Consider the following 21220-nt stretch of genomic DNA (forward strand, 5'->3'; position numbering starts at 1 on the left):
AAAATTGAGCATTCTCATCTGATTTTTCTTTTGTATGGGGTGCTTGCTTTGAGCACGTGGAACACGTTCAGGATCTCTGATATTCATGTAGGAGGAGGATTGACTGTGGAAGGAGAGGTGGGTTTGGTGCAATTCACAGTCCAAATAACATTTGGCTGTTACTGGTTGGTTTCTTGCAGGTTTACTGGGATGAATCTGCCGGCCCCGGTTATCAGCAGTAAAAATTGGCTGCGGCTTCACTTCACATCAGATGGCAACCACAGGCAGAAGGGGTTCAGCGCCCAGTATCAAGGTAAATGCTTACTGCCCTGTTTGCAGATTCAGCGTGCACGTTTAGTCAAACTTTTTTTTTCCTAGGAATCCACAATTAACTTTCTGCATGATTATTCTGTTGTTAACCTTAATTTTCTAGCTGGGTATCCAGGTGTTGTCGCATGGAGAGCTGCTCTTGGCAATGTATTGGAAATACAAACACTTGAGAGCTACTGGAAGATTCATTTGCGATGTGTGCTTTGTTAGAGGAAGCAGATGTTCCTTTACCTGCAGTTTCGCAGGAGGTGCCATGTGGGTTATGGCAGCACAGACAGGGTGCCACGAGGCAAAGAGCAGCGCAGAGTCCCACGGTGACTGTCTGCGTTTTACTCTGTGCTCAAGTGAGATGTCGCTGGGTGTGTTTTGAATGAGATCTAAACTATCCTGTATTTACTGGTTGTCTCTAGAAGAAAAAAGTTCAGGATTGGGGTCTAAGAATGCTGTTGAGTGAGAGGAAATGCTCTGGGACACAAAGTGAGCAGAGACAAGCTCCTCATCTGAGGCTTGCCAACAACCGTGGGACACTGCAGTTCAGCGCGTCCTGTGTGCGACCAAATGGTCACCAGAACGGGTGGCTTTGAGGAGCTTACTTAGGGCTGCTTACACCCTTCTCCCCAAGGATTTTGGAGGTTGTTGTGGGTGCAGTGGTGCAGCATTGCTTGAGGCAACTAACTCCAAAGGCAGGGTCAGGAATCAGGGCAATGAAGCAGGGAAGGAGCAGGAACACCTACCCAGCTCCTTGTCCACCCTCCAGAGCTTTGTCCATGTAGTTCGACAGCTTTCCTCAAAAGGAGGGAACAGGACATGGATGAGGAGAAAGTGCCATAGCCCTAGACTGACAGGAACAATGTGGAAGGGAGATGATTTTCCTTTCATAAATCTATAAACCGGTTCTGTTTGTTCCTTGTTTGTTTTGTCTTAGCAACGTTGTCATGGCTTCAGCATGGGCTTTGCTTTTATGAATCACTGTTTTTGCCTAACTTTCCTTATATTCCTTTAATGTATACATTTCTTTATTTTAAATTATAATTAAAAACACTTTTTTTTGTCTGTATAACACAAATGACTGCATGCAGCTGATGACTCTTGATACAGCATTTTCCTTTGCAGTCATGATTGCTGCTTTCTATTAAAACACCTGTGTGAATCATCCTTTTTTCCTAAATAGAAAAATAAAGATTAATGTTATAATTTCCTCTGATTAGATAAATGTCAGGGGGTTCTAATCTAGCACGCTCCTTGGAAACTTTTGTTAGATATAATGAACTGTGCTTTCGTGTATTGAGTATTTAAAAGACGAACCTAAAAATGTGCTGTTGAAATGGCATTCAAGGAGGACCTCTAACTAGGTGGCAAAGGGAATTTGAAATCCATTCTTCAGTAACTTGCTGGTTTTTATGAAGTTTGTCAGGGTCTTTCCATCTGTTAAGAAAGATTTCAATGCTTTAAAGAAAAAAAAAAGCACCAGCAAACAACAACAACAAAACAACCTGGGGATAAAGGCAGGATTTTTTGCAGTCAGCGGAATTTGTGTCTACAGAACACTAAAGATGCCAATGCAACTTCAGAAAACTCAGCATAACCCTTTCAGAGGAACACAACCTTGTTTGAACATAAATATTTCAATGGAGATAAATAAATAAGTAGCTACAAAATAGGACATGTAATGCCATATAAAGTAGAGCAACTAAAATGTGTTTCTTAGCAGTAGAGATGTAAGTGAACCTCAGGATTGTCCAAGAGCAGGAAGGAAGGGAGGGTTAGGATGAATCTAATTCGTTGTCTGTTTTCCAAAGATGTGTTGCCCATTTATTAACATCCTGTATCCTCCAAGACAGTATCTGGCTTTGTTGATAATCTATAAGAAAGTCATTTCCCTTCCAACTTGTTTAACATTGATATTTAGTTTCAGCAGAACGCCTTCTTCGTATGTTCCATTTCAGCTCTTCCTAATCCACGCCCTCGTTTGGACATCTCTTTATGAAAGTAAAAGCAAGGTTAGATATAAACAGCCCATATACAGGTTCTCTTTATGTTGAATACAGTTAAATTCATTCCTCTGCAGGGAGAGTGGAAATATTTTTCCCTTCCCTTTGCTTTTATGTAAGGTGAATCTTGCATTCTTGCAAATACCATGTTCCACACCCCGTGAAAGCAAATGAAAGGGGCCACAGATAAATTGGTGCATTGATCTTTTTTTCTTTCGTCCTCCCGCTCCCTCTGTCTTCATTCCCGAATATGTGCTGTGTACCTGCAGGTGATAAGAAAATAAGCTCGATGTACCTTGCTCAGGACAGGCGACAGTAGGGGTTAGAAGCCAGGTATTGTCAGTCATCAGTGCAGCGATGAGGTACTGTAAATGAGGTAATGAAAAAGCTGCTGAATTTAAAATGATGCTAAACAGATTTAAATAATGATCTGCCTGGCGTAGTCCATCTCTCCAGCACATATTTTATTACTTAAATAGGATCCTGAATTGCTTTTTAGCTGATTGTTACCAACACATAATTGCGTCTTTTATTGATCTAACCCTCCCCATTCCCTTCCCCTTCTGTCCTGCATTCTCAGGTAGAAAGATAAATGTGGGTGAGTTTCAGCCCATATCACAATGCAGAATACTGGCAGGCTTGTCATCTCTAATAATGGTCTGATGAACTATTTTGCACATATTGCACCACCTAAAAGGCTTTTAAAAATATGTGTATATCTATATATCCTTAATTTTTGGCAGATCTACCAATCCTCATCTTGGATCACGCCTGTGGGCTGCAAAGGGGATAGAGCGTATGCTCTGCAACCTGTTAAGTCTCCTGAGCAATCCTGAGAAAAAGGCAAAAAGAGGAAAATTCTGGTGCTTGTTACAGGCTCTGATTCCTAAAGAGCTGTTTCTTATACTAGCTAATGGCAGGCATAAATGAAATAAGGGTGTCATTTCGCTAGGTGCGCATACAGCCACGTGGGTGTCTGAAAATGGTTGCAGGTGAGGGAAGGTGGTTTCTCTTCACGTCCAGCTCAAGTGGGAATCCCTGTAAGCAGCCTGCAGTAATATCACAGATGATACTAGAGCACCCCAGCAGGAAGAAAATAAAGTAGAAATCTGATTTAAGCAAGCCAATATATCATGGCAACCCCCCAGCGAGGGAAACAGAGTTTCATGGAATAGATTTTTGCTGAAATGTGGTGGTTTTTGTTTTTAAATTAAAAATAAATAAATGTCTCCTTAAATTCTTATTTAGAGCAACATGAAACAGTTTAGAAAAAACATCCCAGACTGCTTGCTTGCTGGAAAAGCTTTGTAATGTCATCTTTCAAATTTGACAGGACACTGAGTATTCCATTAGATCTATCAGGTACGTGTGAGCAGCAAAACCCTCCGGAAAACAGAGTAACTTCTGTTCATCCAATTAGCCTGACACAATCCTTTGTAGTACTGTTCCACATTCAAATTTATAAACAATATAGATTTTCATATATTGGATTTTTGAGGGCATAGCTAGGGGAATTGTTCTTATTTATTTTTTTAAAAAAGAAAGCGATATACTGTATTCTGACTTGCTCTAATCTAAATTGAGTCATTTGTAAACCTTGACTTCTTCATTACGTCTCCATGTAACGAACTGAAGGATTAAGGAGAGGGAGTATACAGTGAGCTCTTTACCAATTACCATTGAAAGAGACGGAATGCAATGAGGGTAAACACAGTCCGTGCTTCATGGGTAATGTAGTTCAGCCTCCATATTTTAGGATTGATCCCTGGTAGTGACAGTCTGCTTTCTGCTGCTTGTTTTCATTACCGTTGGGTGCTTTTGAGCCAAGTTTTCCATTAGAGTCACAAATCTGGAGTGGGTTTTCTTCTGTGGGCCCGATTCTAAAGGCAGCTCATGGATGTGGTTTAACCTTTTGTCACTAAGTGGGTCCTTTTAAAAACGTGCAGTCGTGTGCAAGGCCCAGATGTGTTGGGGTTGTGAACTTTCCTCCCGATTGCCTTCTGCTGGAGCTGGGGATGTTGGGCAGCACTGAAATCCACGCGGTTCCTGTAGCTCAGTGGCCAGCGTGCCTGGCGAGATGTGCCGAGACGCGTCGTGGCTACGGTGTCAGCATCAAGGCTGTGGGTGCAGGGATTGAAAACCAGTGGGCTGGTGATGGGAAAGCTTTGCTTGATCTTTAGGGCTCCAAGCTTGCATTACCATGCAGAAATCAACAGAGCAGTGCTTCTGCTGGTGTGACCAGGAGACACGGTTACTGGTAATTGCGTGAAGTAACTTCCAGTGGGAAGGTGCAGAGAGTAAAAACGAGAATTACTTTCATAAAGCTCCTCACTTACTGATGGTGCTCCGAAGCATTTTACAGAGCAATGAATTAGATACTGCAAAGTCACGAGCCATGCTACGTCCTGTAATAGCTCAAATTTAGCCGTAGATAACTTGGGCCTGACGGTGTTTTATTGACTGGGAGGGAATGCTGGCCAGGACTGCGAGCTTCCCTGTGTACTCGCTTGGTACGGAGCCTCGTTACCTGCGGCGTTAGGGAGGGCAAGGCACTGTGTTATCCCCGTGGCAGTGGGAGCACCGCGCTGCAGAGGCCGGACAGCCCCAGCCCTCGGCTCGGCACCGCGGGGCCAGGAGCTCGGCGTCCCTGGGGAGAGCAGCCGGGCTGAGTGGGGCCCTGGGGGTGCCCACGGGCAGCACCCCATGAGGAATTCCCACCCCGGTTTTGCCGCAGGGCGCACCTGGGTGCTGCCCCGAGCCAGAATGGTGCTGCCTGTGTTCGTCCTGCACAGCAGGCGTGTGTTAGTCCTGTAATCCTGCGGCCTTTTCATTTCTCATTTGTGCTTTAAAGCTGTCACTGTTCCAGTTGAGGCAGAATCCAGATTTCCCCAGAAATTTTAGATTTCGTAGCCTCATATTCTCTTTTTTAGGCCCTTGATACAGTGAGTTATGTTAAGAACCTTGAGCTCGGACTACAAAGGTCCCAGAATTGTCGTAACGTGACCTGGAGGGGGATATGTTGCTGTTTGGGACGTTCTGAGACGTGCTGCTTTTTTCTTGGAGCGTTTGCAGATGGATTACAGTCAAAATGAAACAGGCATGTCTTAGATTTGCTTTGAAATTGGCATACTGTTAATTATTTTTCCCTCTTTATTTAAAAAAAAAAAGCAATAAACGTCCAACAGATTAAAGATACTAATACTAGACAACATAAGCTTTTCTTCATGAATATTTTTAAAGCTAATTCAGACCTCAGTTTGAAGTTACGCTTTATTTAAAGAGAAGGCAAAAAGCTGTAGCCAAATAATGAACAAAAAGCTCCAAGCTAGCATCTAGCAGAGTAAAGCGCTACCTTAGGTAAGCTTCAAGGAATAATGCTTGACATCTCCGTGTCTGAAGCTCCTGCAAACAGATGTTATTAACATTTTTTTTAAGCCAAAAAAAGTATGATTAAAAAAAAAACTCGTTAGTTATATTGGTAATTTTTCTTGACAGCTTTGTCTTCAAAATGCGCTAATTTAGAGATCAAAGTAGGATGAGATAAAGAACGAGAAAAGAACAGTTTGAAGTGAGAGATGGACTGCCTTCCTCCACAGATGATAACTGGCTCATCAGAAAAAGGATAAACTGATACGGGCATCATGCTTTCTGATGGGAAGTTATTCTTTCGCTGCATTAACTTCAAATATGCCAGTAAAAATTCTGCTGCATCTTAGTCAAAAATATCTGTATTTACGCTGCAGGGAGCTGTGGTGTCTCTCTACGGGTATCCAGAAGGTTTTGATGGTGTGGGTTTTGTGCAAAACCCTCCGGTGTAGAGAGCCTCGGTAACAGACTGGAGGATAGGAACAAATAGTTGCTCGGTTATGTTGGGAAGCTTGCTATTGCCTAGAAGGATGGGACTCTTGGCAGTGGATGGATTGAAATCTTGCTGCTACCCTTGTGTGTTTTCTCATCTAGATGAGGTTTAGAGCAGAAAGGTCAGGACCTATGATGGAGTAGTCATGAAGATTTTATAATTGATATGCTTACGGCTATTAACGGTGGGTCTGTAAATCTGTACTACTCCTTGCCAGTAATACGGCCTTAATATGGTCCTTTTTGTTTGATATTTTACTGCCTTTTTATGAATCTAATACTTCTGTAGTTCTCATGTACAATTTTCAGGTTATGGGGTGTCCCTTTTGAGAGCTGTATTCCCACAGAAGTAGAGAATGGCCTTACTGTGCACTGTGTTATAATGTAGTGACTGCATCAGCAAAACCAAGTGGAACTTAACATTTTGCTCTTGAGATCCCTGAAGTCTCTTAGATCTTCCCTCTCGTCCATTTCCCATTTTTAGTACATTAAGCAAAATGGCATGGTTCCAGAGGGTTGGGGCTTGCATGCCCAATTTTTATATTCAAATTGGGTCAGCTGGACTGGGTCAGTTCTACGACGACACTGGTCCAGATCTAACAAAGGTAAATGAATAGAGGAACCTCATGGCTTTGAGGGGTTGGGAAAGGTTGGCTATGATGCATGATATCCTCGAGTTTGGGTAGTGTACAACTGTTGCTGTTACTCTCATTTTAAATAACCACTAATGCTTAGCTAAATTCTGTCCTTGTATTTTTGCTTTGTTTTAAATCTGTCTCTAGTCAAAAAGCAAATGGAGTTGAAGTCCAGAGGGGTGAAGCTAATGCCAAGCAAGGACAATAACCAGAAGACATCAGTGTGTAAGTTTTCTGGCTCCTCCGTATGCTCTCTTTTGTATAATGATCTCCTTGAACATTTCATTTGACTTTCCAATAATCTCTAAAACTTTGTCACTCTTGAAAGTTTTAATGCCTTACCCTCTCTTCCCTTTGCATTACTGCATCACTTCCTTCCAGTGCTCTATTCACAAGCATATACTAACCCCTTAAAGTGGGAACGCAGGGGATTGGTGTGTGTGCATTTAATATATACTGTATGCATCCTGTTTGGTGACAGACTGGGGTTCATTATTTGTCGTCTTTTAGTTTGGAAAGTGTCAAAATGTAAACAATATTGAAAACTGAATTAATGTTATCGTAAATTTAGGAGAAGGGCTAAGGAACCACAAAAAACAAGTGTTAGAAAATGTACAGAATCAGTAGCAGTCTCTCTGTTTTTCTCTTTGCATTTTATGTAATTATTCGTTCCTGCAGAAAAATCATGCCACTTCAGTGTGCAAAAGCTTATACTACTGACTTCTGTGGTCCCTGTATTAGTTTCTCGCATTCAGTATATCTAGTGTTTGATATCTGTTAGAGGTGTGCTCAGAACGTCGCTTTGTCACTGGTGTGTTTTCCTCCTGCAGTAAGTGAATCCGTTAGGTCATTCATCTTTGCATTAGGCTCGTTCCGAGCGAGACTCGGAGTTTCTTTACACACATGTCTCTGGGCAGGTGACTGGACTCTAAAGGGGACTCGAGATTAAACAGGAAGGATCTGAATTAACTCCATGTTATATTTTATAGAGATCTAAATAGGAGCAAAATGCAGTATTTCTTAAATAGTTTTTTGGGGGGAGGATATAATTGTTCATTTTCTGCATAGTCCATTGCACCCATCAAAGAGGTACTGTTTGGACATTTCACTCGCCTGAACTTCAGATGCAAAATTCAGTTAAGAAAAATGGATGAACTGAATTTAAAACATCACTCACTGTCTGTCTGAAATGAAAATGGCTCACTTTTAGGTTCACACGAGTGCTTGTAGTCTCCAGTTATTCAAAGAGAAAGGTCCAACAAGGTAAATAGCAGAATGTAAATTGCCCAACATCTCCAGAGTAGAAAATGCTGGGGCGTGTTTGAAGAAAACAAATTCACTTTTAAGGAAAGCCCTGTATCCAGGATGCTCTCGGTCCTATGAAATATTCTTGCCAAGAAGTATTTAACCTTTTGAGGTATGATAAACAGTTGACTTCACTGAGGGTGAAATTATGTTGGAAAATACCTCAGCCTTTGATTGTGTGGGCACTGGAGCTCCAGAAGATGCGAGGATGTGTTTGGTGTGGGGTTTGTGTGATCTTGGATATTGGGGTTTGTGGGGAAGGGAGTCGTAACCAAGTGATAAGTTTTAGCCTGTTTTGGACTCGTTAGTTTACAGTATGTAAGTCTTCTGTGTCAAGAATACATAGGATTCCCATTTTGCCTTCTTGCAAACCCTAGGATGCTTCCCAGTAGCAGTTTAATCAGTTGTTATTGAATGTTACAGTCACTAAACCAAAGGACCCAGAACAGCACTCTAAATAAATTAGTGTATAGAATCACCCATCGTGAAGCTGAATGGTTTGGTTTCTCTGTGGCCAGGTAGCGGCAGTCTGCTCTGCTTCTGGTTTGTGTGTCAGGACCATTGTCAGCACTAGTCCTTCAGGGGTCCTGGGGAGGGTGCTGAGGGCTGAGTAACAGACCGCAACTGAGTTTTCCTTTTTAGTGTACCCTGCTGTGTCGCAGTCGTGCCCCACTCCTGAGGATGAAGTTGTAGGAAGCTCTCGGTGCCTCTGCCCAGTCTGTCCTCGCCCAGTGGAGAGCAGACTGCAGCGTTCAAAGCTGCCAGTTCAGCACCCTGTGCAGTGCTCCTCATGTCGTATTTGATAAGGCAAAACAGAGACAGGAGGGCAGCTTAGCCTGAAATCTCTTAAGGTGTATATCACGATATAGTGATAGTACTGTGGCCCAAATTCCTGGTACCAGCAGGGTGTTTGGTGCAACCCTTGTGTCTTTAGCTTTGTCCACGTACGCTGCTCTCAGCAATGTCTGGATTGTAAACCCTGATTAACCTCTATCCTGCACAGCCTTCTGCTGTCACACTTCTGTTAGAGTAAATTTTCAACCTCAGGAATGCTGATTCTGTAGAAGATGTCTCCAGAAAATGGTTTATTTTCAGAAAATGGAGCCTGAAGTGTTATCTTTTTTTTCCCCTTGCTTTTTTGATTTGCTTGGCTAGCCGTGCCCTCTCTTCTCTGAAACTTTCGTGAGCTTGTGAGCTATGCTTCAGTAGTGGTTATACAGGTGGGATAGGCTGATTAAAGGCCTCTGAAGTTTGCTCGTATTGCTATCATCATTTCATCTGGCTCAAATATCAGAAATTTAGAAATGGCTGTGTCTCTTGGTAAAAGCTAGAGCTATACCCTGCTTTGTTTTCAAATCCTTTCCTGCCAGCAATGGTTTCTAGTGGTCTTTGCATCTCTCCTAAAATTCTCCCTTGAAGAATCTGTTGTCACATAAGGCAGCTTGCAGCTACATGCTTAATACCCGATAGGTCTTTCAGAGGATTTCAGTTTTGCTGGATGGATGCTGTGGTTACCTGCCAGATCCTACCTCGCCAGATTAAACTCTGTTTCACATGTCTGAATGGAGACAAAATGTATTCATATCGCAGCTGTTTGTACTCTTTCAGAAAAAGAATATCTAAAAAACATGGAATCGGGTGGGGGACGTGCTAATTTTGTTCAGTTGCAGTCAAACGTGTTTATTTGAAATTTAAATCAAGTGCTTCATACTGTTCACCAGCCCTAAAATTAATTGGGCATCTTGCTTTAATCAGTTTTAGAGGAAAAATAATACAGCTCTGCAGAATAAGCTATAAGAAACACATTTTAAAATTTGAGATTGCATTTAGGGGATTACTTTTTTCTGATATTAACCAAGACACTTTCTGCATTTGCAGTTATCCTAAAGCAGCGAGAAAGTCAGTATATTGCATGCAATATGTAAATGTGTATATTCCGTGCTCACACTGTGTGAAAAACATGGTACTTTGCTTTTATAAAACAGCATCAGAGTTGTTTTTCTGACATTTGAATGAGGCACACCTGAAAACACTGCTGGACATTACTGAAAGGGATTGAATGAAGTAGTGCAAGCTCCGTGTATCTTCACATTTGTCAGAATCTATTTTAAATCTGCAAATGCAAAGTCATTTTGGAGGTGTTGATCAATTTTAGTCTCAGCCAAGTGTATGGAAGCTGCTGGATTGAGCATTGCAGTAAGCCTGCTTTCTGCAGCACGTGTCAAGGAATGAATGTTTGCATGTGGGTCCCTGCTGCGCTGCCACGGTACAAAGTGAGCATGGAGCAAAGAGGAGCAGGCTGTGGGCTTCTGGCTGTAGGCAGCACGGCTTCCAAACAAGCCCGGTTGGGTTGAAGTAGGGCATGCTGCAAACAGTCTTGGAAATTTGACCAGAAGGTTGTATGGAGTAACTGTAAGCCTTAGAGTGATCACGAAGATTAACTTAACCATTTTAAAACAACTGATAGCTGCTAAAGTCCTCCTTTGTCCCCCTCATGCCAGGAGAAGAGCTCACTTTTATCACTGTATTTTTCATGCTGAGAAATATAAAGGGTTTGTTAGGAAAAAAAAAAAAAAAAAGGCACAACATTTTAGATCTTGTTTTATCTTGTAACTCATATTTGACAATCTTAAATTCAATAAAAATTGTCCCTTGGGAGTCTATCAGTGAACTATATTAATATGGAGAAATACAGAGAGCTAAAGAAGGTTCCTAGTTCTTTTAACAGATGGAGTAAATTACCGTTGCAAACAAAGCAATCATAACTGGCTGTTACTGAATGCATGATGAGAAGGAAGTTGTTGGGGAAAAAATAAATAGGAGAGTGAAGGAGGAGGAAAACAAGTTCCATGGTTTGGGAGAAAGAATCCTTGAGCTTGTAATGTAGAACTGGAACACTTCATCACAGTTTTTAAGATCTTTTGTTTTCCTTGTAACCTTGAAAAATTCATTTGGAGTGCTACAGCCCTGGCATAAATCAGTCAAACCTTTAGGAAGATGAACACAGTACTGACAACAAGTTCTCAGCATAACAAATATGGTTTATGAACTTTGGTTTAGTTGTGTTCATGTGTGTATGTTTAAAGCAAAAGATAGAAGAACAGAAGTTTCTGTAAGTGGCCATCAAATCCATCCTCTCCTTTTCTTTCACTCTTAAAGTTGACAAAATCAAATGTCCACACTATCGTGATACGAAGATACCTCTCCTTGCTCTGTTTGTATCTAATCTGCTCACTGGTTTATTTACATGTGTTATATAGATACTAATGAAAGAAGTATTTTAGTCTTCAGAAGTATGATTGGTAATTGACAACCTGCTCTCCGGTGCCTGTGGGTTCTGCTGGTCGTCTGTAGCCTTGCCTCTTCTCAAAGCTTTGAATCAGTCTTCTAGGTTCGCTCTCGTCTGATATGAGACGTAATAAATGGATGTGACACCAGCTCAGAGTAACCAACACGGGTGTAAATGATGTCTGGATAGTGTTTTGACTGTGGGAGAAAGAATTTGATGTGGAAAGGCAATCTGGTAATCTGCTCTGCAGGGAAGGGCATGCGAGTGTTTCAATGCAGACGTACGTAGAAGCTGTGTTTGTAAATATGTACATTAGAGGCATATCTCCTTGTTTAGTGTGTTTTTACTCTGGAGAAGGTATAGAAGTACAGTGAGAAATCTTAGTTTCTCCTACATACCCTGTAGACTTGTGCCATACAACCCTAGTTTGTATATTCTATCTTAAATGTTAATTTTACTTGCCTTGGAGATACCTGTATGTGCAGTCAGGATATTTGCGTAGGTAGGTGGAGATGTAAGGAAGCCAAAGGAAGACAGTGTCACCTTGCTCTTTGCTCAGCTGACCTTTGGTTTCCCAGAAGCAAAGCATCATTTCGAGCCCTAGCAGAAGGGCCACGGGGAGGTGGTGATTTCATCCGCAGAAGGACCACCGCTGTCTCTGAAGAGACCGTATCCCTCCCACGACTTCAGGGGAAGGCTTCTTGCTGCTGTTGTTTCTATACAGCGGTTCTGCAGTGAAACAACCAAAAACGTTGTGCTAGAATACCGGGGGCTGTTTTATTCTGACCTTATTTCCTTGCTCTGACTGAGGCTCTTCACTGCTCACTGCTGAAGCCTCTGTGCATTTTCATTCTCTAAATTCCCATTTGCTTCGTGTATCATTAGAGCAGAACTGTTAAGGCACGTCCCACGCCTTGGGAGGTACATAGCAGAGGAGTATTTAGCTCCATAGATTACACTCAACAGCTTGATCAAAACTACAGGCAATGGCCCCAAACGGGTACTAAGACAGAGCTCAGAGTTGAACCAACTTTTCTGTGCCAGAATTTTGGCTAACATTGCAACATACGCCTGTAGCTCCTGCAGTGTTGTGACAGTGGCTGAGTCTTTACAGCCACTTGTATAGTTTGTAAACACGCGTGAAATCTCCAGGACCTAAGGCAGACTGGCCAAGTTAGCAAAAAGTTAACAGCAAATTAAAAACTGTTCAATTTTTTCACGTATCTAACCATGAAATCTAGCAGGGAAGAAGGGAGAGTAGATCAAACTGAAATAATGTGTTTCAGTGAAACAAACCCACTGGATTATCCTGCAGCCCTGATGGCTGCTGGAGATACCTCCTCATGGAGCAGGGTTTTGCCACGGTTCCTTTGGTTATCGGGGCATTGGTAAAAGAGCACAGAAGGATCCCTGCTCTGAGGAGGGCTCCCTTCCTTCTGGCTCGTGTACATTCAGAATCGTCAGAATCCATGAAAGGTGGCAGCAAAGCTTTGTAGCTGCAAAACGCAGCCATCAAAAGATAGCTGCCCTGTGCTGCTGTAATGCTTCTGTCTCGCTAGCGTGTCTGCTTGTCCACGTGATGGAGCTTAACGTGAGGTTATGAATATGCAAAAGAGAAAACAGTCTATCATGGGACTGGTTTCCCATAAAGCTGTGTCTCTTTTCCTCTTTTGCCCCCAAATTCACGGAGGAGCCCACAGAGCAGCAAGCAGCAGGCCAGGACACCGGGCAGCGTGCAGCGGCCGTGCCAGAGCCGGGCTGGGCAGCCCCTGCCCCGTGTCCCTGGTCCCGAGCACGTGGGACTTGGTGCGGGGAAGGAAGGCGGCAGCAGCGCAGGCAGGGAGGGCTGGGACGGGGGAAGCACCTCGAGCAGAGCAGCAGGTTACGAGCTGAGACGGTTTCAGTGCAGGCAGCCAGCACTTGGGTGGAGATGCTCAGACGAAAGCCCCGTACCAGCAGGAGCAGAGTGATCCTTCCATCCCTTCAGAAACAGGGTTCGATCTTCCAGCTGTAGTGCCTGACTTACACGAGGTGTAATTAGTGAATAATTACTACATTTGATGGTCTTGCCTTTCTGTGTGTCCATCCTGTGCAGCCTTTGTTTGTGCAGACGCTCCACGTGCTTTTCTCCCCATGTAAATATTTACATGCACCACCCTCCGTGTCTTCCCCCGTGCTCAGTGCTGTGGAGCTGACATGTCCGGAGTGAGAACCGTGCTTTTATCACCCCACCATCATCCCATTTGGCAGTGGGCTTGGGCACTGTGCTAACACAGTACCTTCTGCGGTGTAGCTGAGGTTTCTCCTTTGACCTGGTGGCAGGCGGAGGTAGAATGGGAACGTGCTCGCTTAGGATTCATGCTCCACTGCTTCAGCCTTGCTGACAAGACGTGTTGCATTTTCCTTGAGTCCTTCCCTCAATGATACGAGAAAGCTGAATCACATCAACTTCTACATCTCTGCGACAAAGTTACCCCTTTGTCCCATATTATTATGCGTTTCGGTAGCTGCTGGAATTCCAAATTGAAATCAGCATATTGCTAGATCTCATTTCATGCTTTCAGGAGCCACCCTGGCTAAATCCATTCCCAGGTAGTGCTTCTTTGTGCTGTGTGACAGGCTGGAGGGGGAAGGCGGACGTGGGGAGACAGAGAATCAGGTTTGCAGATGTTTATTCAGTGCTGATCACCACTTGAGAGGTTTCATATTTGTTGGTAGTTACATTAAGGTTGCTCCATAAAGTTTTTCATATTCAAACTAAATTACTTGCTTTAAAATGCTAGACTTACATTTCCCTCTCCTCTCTCTCTTTTGTTCTGTGCTTGCTTTTTTCCCTGGTACCATACACCTACCTTCTCATCGAGTTGTTTCTTTCTCTGGCAGCGCTCAGATGGGTTTGGAGGGTGGTAGACAGTCACCTTGTCGTGTCACAGGTGGCCGTTTTAATCGCAGGCTTCGGAAATGGGCTGTTTAATTGGTGCAATTTTGCAGAATGAAAAATCTCTCTTCAGAGGTACTTCTATAGCAGAACAGGGGGGAAAACTGTGTTCCTAGCTGGCACTTCCTAGAAAACACTTTGGTGTCTAAACTGAGCTGAAATGATTCCAGTTACACTTGTTTCCAAAGCTGTTTTTCCTAAGCAAAATGGAATACATTCAGGTTTTCAAGCTACCAATTGCCATTTTTCTCTCCACATCCACCAAGACAGTTGATGAAAGAATGTTTCTTTTGCTATTCTGTCTCTGTATGTGCTGTTTTTGCTTTGTAGTAACTCAGGTTGGTGTGTCCCAGGGACATAATATGTGTCCAGACCCTGGGATTCCAGAGAGAGGCAAAAGAATAGGCAACGATTTTAGGTAAGAACCTTTTATGTTTGTGTTTCTGCATGCTGCAAAGCTATTGTTTATAACCATCGTGTGTGCTCCTTGACGTTACGTAGTCTGTTTTTAGAGACCATCTGCACACATCTAAATGTGCTCTGTCTGAAAGCTTGCTGAGCCTAGTGATGTAGAAGAGCAAGTGTGTATAGAAGTGCACGTGTGTGTGAGAGACCGTGTCCTGGATGATGATCTGCAATGAGTTCTTTGGGAATATTTCTCCTTTCTCAAAATGGGCATCTGGCCAGGCTTGTATAATCCGTGTTTGTTGTCAGTCCCATTTCGAGTGAAGTGCAGAAAGAGCTGTCTTAAACAGCAACAGCATCGCTTCTAACGTTAGCTTAAGTCACAGCATGCCCCTGCCCCCAGTGAATTTCAGGTGTCTTCCCAAAGCACTGGTACAGTTCCTTGTCAATAAGTAAATGTGGTGCTGGATAATTGTTTTCTTATAGAGTTTAAAACAATGCTGTTATTCCCTTGTACTTGCTAGCGTTCATTTAAAGAGTGTAGGAATGAATCAGCCTGCTGTTAGCAATGGGGAATCAATATTTAATCTTATTTTGCTGTCGATAGCTGTTTTGTTCACTAAAAATGTCTTTCAATTTAACCTAAGTCTATCCAATTCTCCTGAAGTCCAGAAAATGTATTGGAGGAGGGGGAGTGAGGGTGGAGGAAAGGCAATTCCCAACAGAGTCCCTAAATGCCACAGGATAAATTCTCAGCTGCTGTAAACCGGCGTTGTGTCACTTCAGTGAATAAGATAGGACTGGCTTCAGCAAAGGATCTGAATCCAAAGTGATAGAATATAGAAGAAATCTTTCAGTAGTAGATAAAGTTTTTGGTTTTTTTTTCTTTATAAGAATGCTGAGCATGTCATCTCTTGGGACAGAGTCTGTGCTCCTGAACTGAAAAAAATTCCCCCTGAAGTTGCATTGAAAGACTCAAATCTGTTCGGGGACTGTCACCACCTCAGGCAAACAGTGCCCAGCATAAGCAAATGAATGAGGCAAAAGCCTGCCCCTCATTCATTTCTGCTGTTGCCTGGAGGGCCAGTGAACTCTCTCTGTTCACAATTTGGAGAATCACTGGGATAATAAAAAAGCAAGTGACAAACACGTTGCTGCAGAAGCTTCTCAGTTGCTAACTTCACTTTCTGTTCTGTCTGCTAGGTTGGGCTCCAGCATCCAGTTCACCTGTAACGAGGGCTATGATTTACAAGGGTCCAAAAGCATCACCTGTAAGAGAGTGAGCGACATGATTGTTGCATGGAGTGACCACAGGCCAGTGTGCAGAGGTGAGAAGAGGAACGTTTTTTATCGAGTTGGTAGGACTAATGAGAAAATCCATCTCCTTTATGTCCCATTCATGCATCACTCATTCCGTCCTCAAGTTTGTCTGCACTTGGTTGCTGCCTGTTGCCTTTTTCTTTTGATAAATGCTGTTCCAAGGAGCAGAGCACTATAAGTGGATATTTCCAGGCTTGCAGCTCCCACCTGTCCTGTGGAAGACCATCTCTGGTTCCTCTCAGAGGCACCTTGCTACAGCCCCTTTGTTCTTTCGCTTCTTTTTGGTTCAGTTTTTCCTTCTCTTTAAAAGTCAAATATATTGTTAGGCAGTCCTAGAACAGGTTCTAGGTTGGAAAAACAGGTTCCTGTTGGAAAAATTCAGCTCGTCGCTGCAATTTCTTCAGTGCTGCACTGGGTGCGTTTGTTTTCTTGGAAATGGGAGGTTGGTCTTGCTCGTTCGTGCTCAAAAGTCAATAGGATCTTTATTCTATTCTGGTGGGGATTCTTGTTTTCTGGGTAAGCAGAGTAACACGGCTTCAAATTTTCAATCTTTTCAGCTCATGTCTGAGAAAGAAACCTTCACTTGATTCTCGTGCAACTTTCTGATAGCAGAAATTCAGGTTTTAAGACAAACGCCTGTTCCTGTACACAATAAAACTAATAAAACTATTAACTGTGGAGCTTCATAAGCTACTAGCTCTGCAGCTGATGGATTATGTGTGTCCTTCATACCTGTGTACTGTGTCCACACCTCTCAGCAATGCTTTGTCCCTTTTTGTTCTCCACTCCAGATATTTCTTTTTAAGGGATAAGGAGGAGAGGGGGGACGAGGTGAAAGTTTGGAAGCTAGCAGCAGCCCGATTATCTTGTGGCCCAGCCATGAGATATCAGCAAATGGAGTTTTCTTTCAGCGTAAAAATGAAAACTAATGTCCATTTTGCCCTTGGCCATTTTGTTTTCTTTCTCTCTATCCTCTCTCTCTATAAAAAGTGGCATGCATAATTGTGCTATTTGTAATGCTAATAATGAACAACTTGTAATATTTTTAATTAAATCCCTCTAAAGCTCTTAAAGTCATAAATTGGTATTTTTTTCAGTTCTTTTCCTCTTTAATTTCATCTGCAGAGGTTTTCAAGGCTTTGGAATCCCATCTAATTCTTGAAACAAGCCTAGAATAAATTGAATCAGTGTAAGAGGATATTTGGCATAAATATGTGACACTATAAAGGAAATTTATGGTGTCCTCTTGCAAGAGATAAGAAAGGATTTGCCTGCATTATTGCGATTCTGTGAATCAACTTAAAAAAATTTCTACCACTAACTTCCATTTTTTTTTTCTTTTCAGAGTTTTCCATTTGCTTTTTATCTCAGTTTTAAGCCACATTTTCTGTTTCCATTTTGTTATCGTGTGGTGAGTTTCTTTCAACTTGCAGGGTGCCTGACCAGCCAGCTCTAAAGCCACTGGACTGGAGCAGTTTCTAACACCTGGTAATGAAGCATCTTGCCACTGTGTTCAGAGAGGGAATTTTAGCTTCCCTATCTGCAGCAGACTCCCTCTGAGTCCAAGGAAGAGTCCCTTAGTCCCTTTGTGGCCCTGTTGCCCGCTTTTAAGATGTGAATAGCAGCCCTTAACTTTTACTGTCAGGTGGGACTGGGTATACATGGAGCAGGCCCCAGGAATGGGGTCACACAGGGCAGCAAGAATGCAGCCCTGCTGTACGGTCAGTTTGGCCGTGAGACCATTTTCCATGCTCGACTGCTGTTCAGGGGCAAAAAAAGCCCTGCAGAAACCACGTTTGCAAATAGGACTCCTTTGAAATTTCAGATAGATTAATTCTGAGGATCCATCACAACAGCAGAGGCAGTTACAAAACAAGGATGCTGTTCTTTACATTTTCTGATTAAATATCACATCAAAGGAATACTCCAAGCAAAAATTTCCCCCTTAAGTGCTTTTCAGCTTCTACTGTACCTAAAATGTTTTGAAGATGTGAAGTCGAGCTGCCATCTTCGTTCTTTGAGTCCACAGTTGTAGCAGAACGAAGTCAGCCCTCACCTAATAAATACTTGATGTGCAGTATTTTTTTAGATCTGCAACGAAGAAAGGAAATATGACCTTCCTGGGACATTAAAAAGGATCTGTGTCTTACCTGGCATCTTTCGTGTAGCTGCTTTCAATGTCCTGGACATGAAAGTATTTCTTTGAGTACTTCAACACAGTAAGCAAATACTAAATCAGTGTGAGAGCTAGCAAATGGGTTGTTGGTTGGTCTGGCGGTCCATCTGTTTGATAGCCTCTGGAAACACCCCACTCATCCAATCATCACAGATAAATCCTTTGTCTCTGATGTTACATGGAAGAAGATGAGCGTTTTGGCTAGTGAAAACAACACAGGGCAGCAATTTTTAATTCTCCCCTGCCTTCATACAGTATGCATCACTATTTCTCTCTCATCTCCAAACAAAGAACTCCGTATTCATCCCAGAGCTAACAGACCTCATTCCCACATCTGTCTTGTTTTCTTTTTCACAGCAAGGATGTGTGATATGTACCTTCGTGGTCCCAGCGGTGTGATAACTTCTCCCAACTACCCTGTCCAATACGATAACAATGCTTACTGCGTGTGGGTCATCACAGCACTCAATCCAGCCAAGGTAGGTCTCAGAGATACGTTCTCATGTCACTATTTTATTGTCTTAGTTGAAATAGTGTGTAGCTATGGTCCTTCACAGGACTAGTCTCTGATATTTAGCCCTTCAGGTTTCTGTTTCTGAAGTCACACCCTTCTCTCTCCCCAGAGACTTCTCACACATTTCTCGACTGTCTTTAAAGACCGTGTCCTGTCACATTCTGTCTCTGCTGAAAATTCATTTTATTAAAGGATGTAATTAAAAGTGAATGTAATTATTTTTAATCGAAACCTCTTTGATATCTTGGCATGAATGGCGGTGAAATGCCAAACAGCGTAGCAAAGCATCTTGCTAAGCCAGTGCTCAGTTGGGGCAGAAATGCTGTGCCAGGAATTCTGATTTTTAACTTCCTTTTGGCTGATAGCTGGCCCCTAACCAACAGGGATTTCAGCCCGCAAAGGGCCAAGAGCAAGTGAGGGAGGGAGGATTTCTCTTCAATGCTGTTTTTCCTTTTCCTTTACTTTTTGGTTATAAACAAGTCCTTTTTGTATTTACTGATGTTCAGAACACTGGAAGTTGGGGATGATTTTTTGTCTCCGTTGGTCTGCATGTGCAGTTTGGCAGGGTTCAAATCCTTTTTCACTGATGAGTACAAGTCCTAACTGCCTTGGTCTTTGTAAGATGAAGTCTTTCCCGTTTTCCTGTCACAGGGAGAACAATCCTCAGTGCTTCTTACCTCTTAGTGCTGCCCTACAAACTCAGCCTGTTCCTCTACAGACCTGTATGGGAACATAAGAACAAAAATGACTTCGTTGCTGTGTTGTAGCTCAGAATACTCTGAGGTATCATTCAGTGCTTCTGCTGAAGACAGGTTTCATTCTTTTCAGTGCCTGGGTTCCTACTAATATAATCTTCATTAGTTTGGGAGAAAACCTTGCATTCCAAGGCACTGAGCTCATATGCTTATCCAGTCAATTATTTCTTGGTCCTTGCCACCAGACAGCCTTGCAGTTTGGCGCTCTGCCTTCTGCCGCTCGTCCAAGGAAGTCATTTCACAAACATGTTAGTATCCCGGCATCTCATCTTTCACAAGAAGTTGTTCCAGTCTGTAGAAATTCTGGCAACCATCCACAGTTGCAGCCTGCTTGCTACCTCTGATGAGATGGCATCTTGTCCTCTTATCTCCCGTGCTTTGCCTCCCCCTGGAGCACCTGCTGCAGCGGGGCAGCTAGAGCTGGGGCTGGCTGAAGAGCCCTGTTGGGTTCTGTTTCTCTCTCCCCATTGACATCAATTCAAGCCTTTAATAAGTACAGATCACTGGTGGATTATGATTTTAATGAGGAGTATTCCTACATTCCAATTTCAGAATGGGTTTGTATTTAAAGGGCTGTCATTAGCTGGTCATTTCATACAGCGGATATTTTGGTTTGGCTGCATGGGAGCCTGGTAATGACCCAAATTCTGGGAAACTGGAGTGTGGAATCAGGATATTTTTTTCAGTGCTGATTTATTAGGAGTGATTTACTGGTTAATCAGACTCAGGAGGTTCTCCTTCATCAGGGTAATGTGTGAGCAGAGAACAGGCCACATGTAACAACAGCCATTACTGCTCAAGTGTCAGCTGGGCTTCTCAGCCGGGGGCCTGCAGACCCTCGGGTGTACGCTGCCTGCACATGGACAGGCTGTTGGATACATCAGCTTCTTAGGCACTGGTATGTATCATGTATATCTTTCTTTTTGTACATCTTCGTCTTTCAAAGACCAGCAAAATCCCAGTTTTGCAAATAAAATAGTTCTCTGTTTTTAAGAAGAAACTGTAATGAGCTGGCCTTGGATGTGCCCTGGGCTTTACGGAGGCTGACACTTTTGTCCCACTACAGTTTAGAAAGGAGGAGATGGCAATCAAACATCTGGATGCTTATGTGCCACAGCCACTATATTATTGACTCTTTTTCATGTTGCTTTAGAGTTGAATAATTGGACTTTCATGTTCATATCTGTTTATTTTCTGGCCTTTCTGCTAGCCTTGTGCCTAGATGGTAGGAAACAAACTTTTTCTGCTTTTTCAGCAGTGTGATAGGATAAGCTTTTGTAAGCTTCCAGGGCAGACTCTCTCATTTTTCAAAAAATTGGTCTTCTGGATTCCTACTTAGAGAAATTTTCTCTTCTTCCTCTGGTTAGGTTCTTCCTCAGCTTTTAAACCTTTATCATAAACTGTTGATTAGAAAACAAAATCTGCAAGTCCTGATCCTTAGCTTTCATAAATTATGAAGTGAATTGAAATTGGCAAAATCCATTAATTTCAATACTTTATGTAGAACAGAGGTTTAATAGCAAAATAATAGTTATGCTACATGGGCTGCAGCATCATATACTGTAGAGCTGTAGCACAACTGAAATAAGAAAGATAGGCTGGTCAAATCAGCAGTTCATACTCACTGTCTGTAAAAAGGCTGCCATTTTCTTTTTCTTTGAAGTGATAAACAGTTAATTAGCAACATCAGTTTATGAAGGGTTTCTGGGAGAGTTTCTCTTTTTT

The 21220-nt window shown here is 42.7% G+C and overlaps 1 protein-coding gene across 1 annotated transcript in view; it reads left to right on the forward strand.

Moving 5' to 3' along the window:
* Positions 1-21220, forward strand: part of CSMD2 (CUB and Sushi multiple domains 2) — a 300763-nt gene that overhangs the window by 130798 nt on the left and 148745 nt on the right. Inside the window, 5 exon segments of the mRNA XM_048054254.2 lie at positions 180-292; positions 6941-7018; positions 14656-14743; positions 15934-16058; positions 18584-18705. Coding sequence (XP_047910211.2) covers positions 180-292; positions 6941-7018; positions 14656-14743; positions 15934-16058; positions 18584-18705 — 526 coding nt within the window.

Source organism: Anser cygnoides, chromosome 24 (genome assembly GCF_040182565.1).
Source record: "Anser cygnoides isolate HZ-2024a breed goose chromosome 24, Taihu_goose_T2T_genome, whole genome shotgun sequence".
Classification (NCBI taxonomy): domain Eukaryota; kingdom Metazoa; phylum Chordata; class Aves; order Anseriformes; family Anatidae; genus Anser; species Anser cygnoides.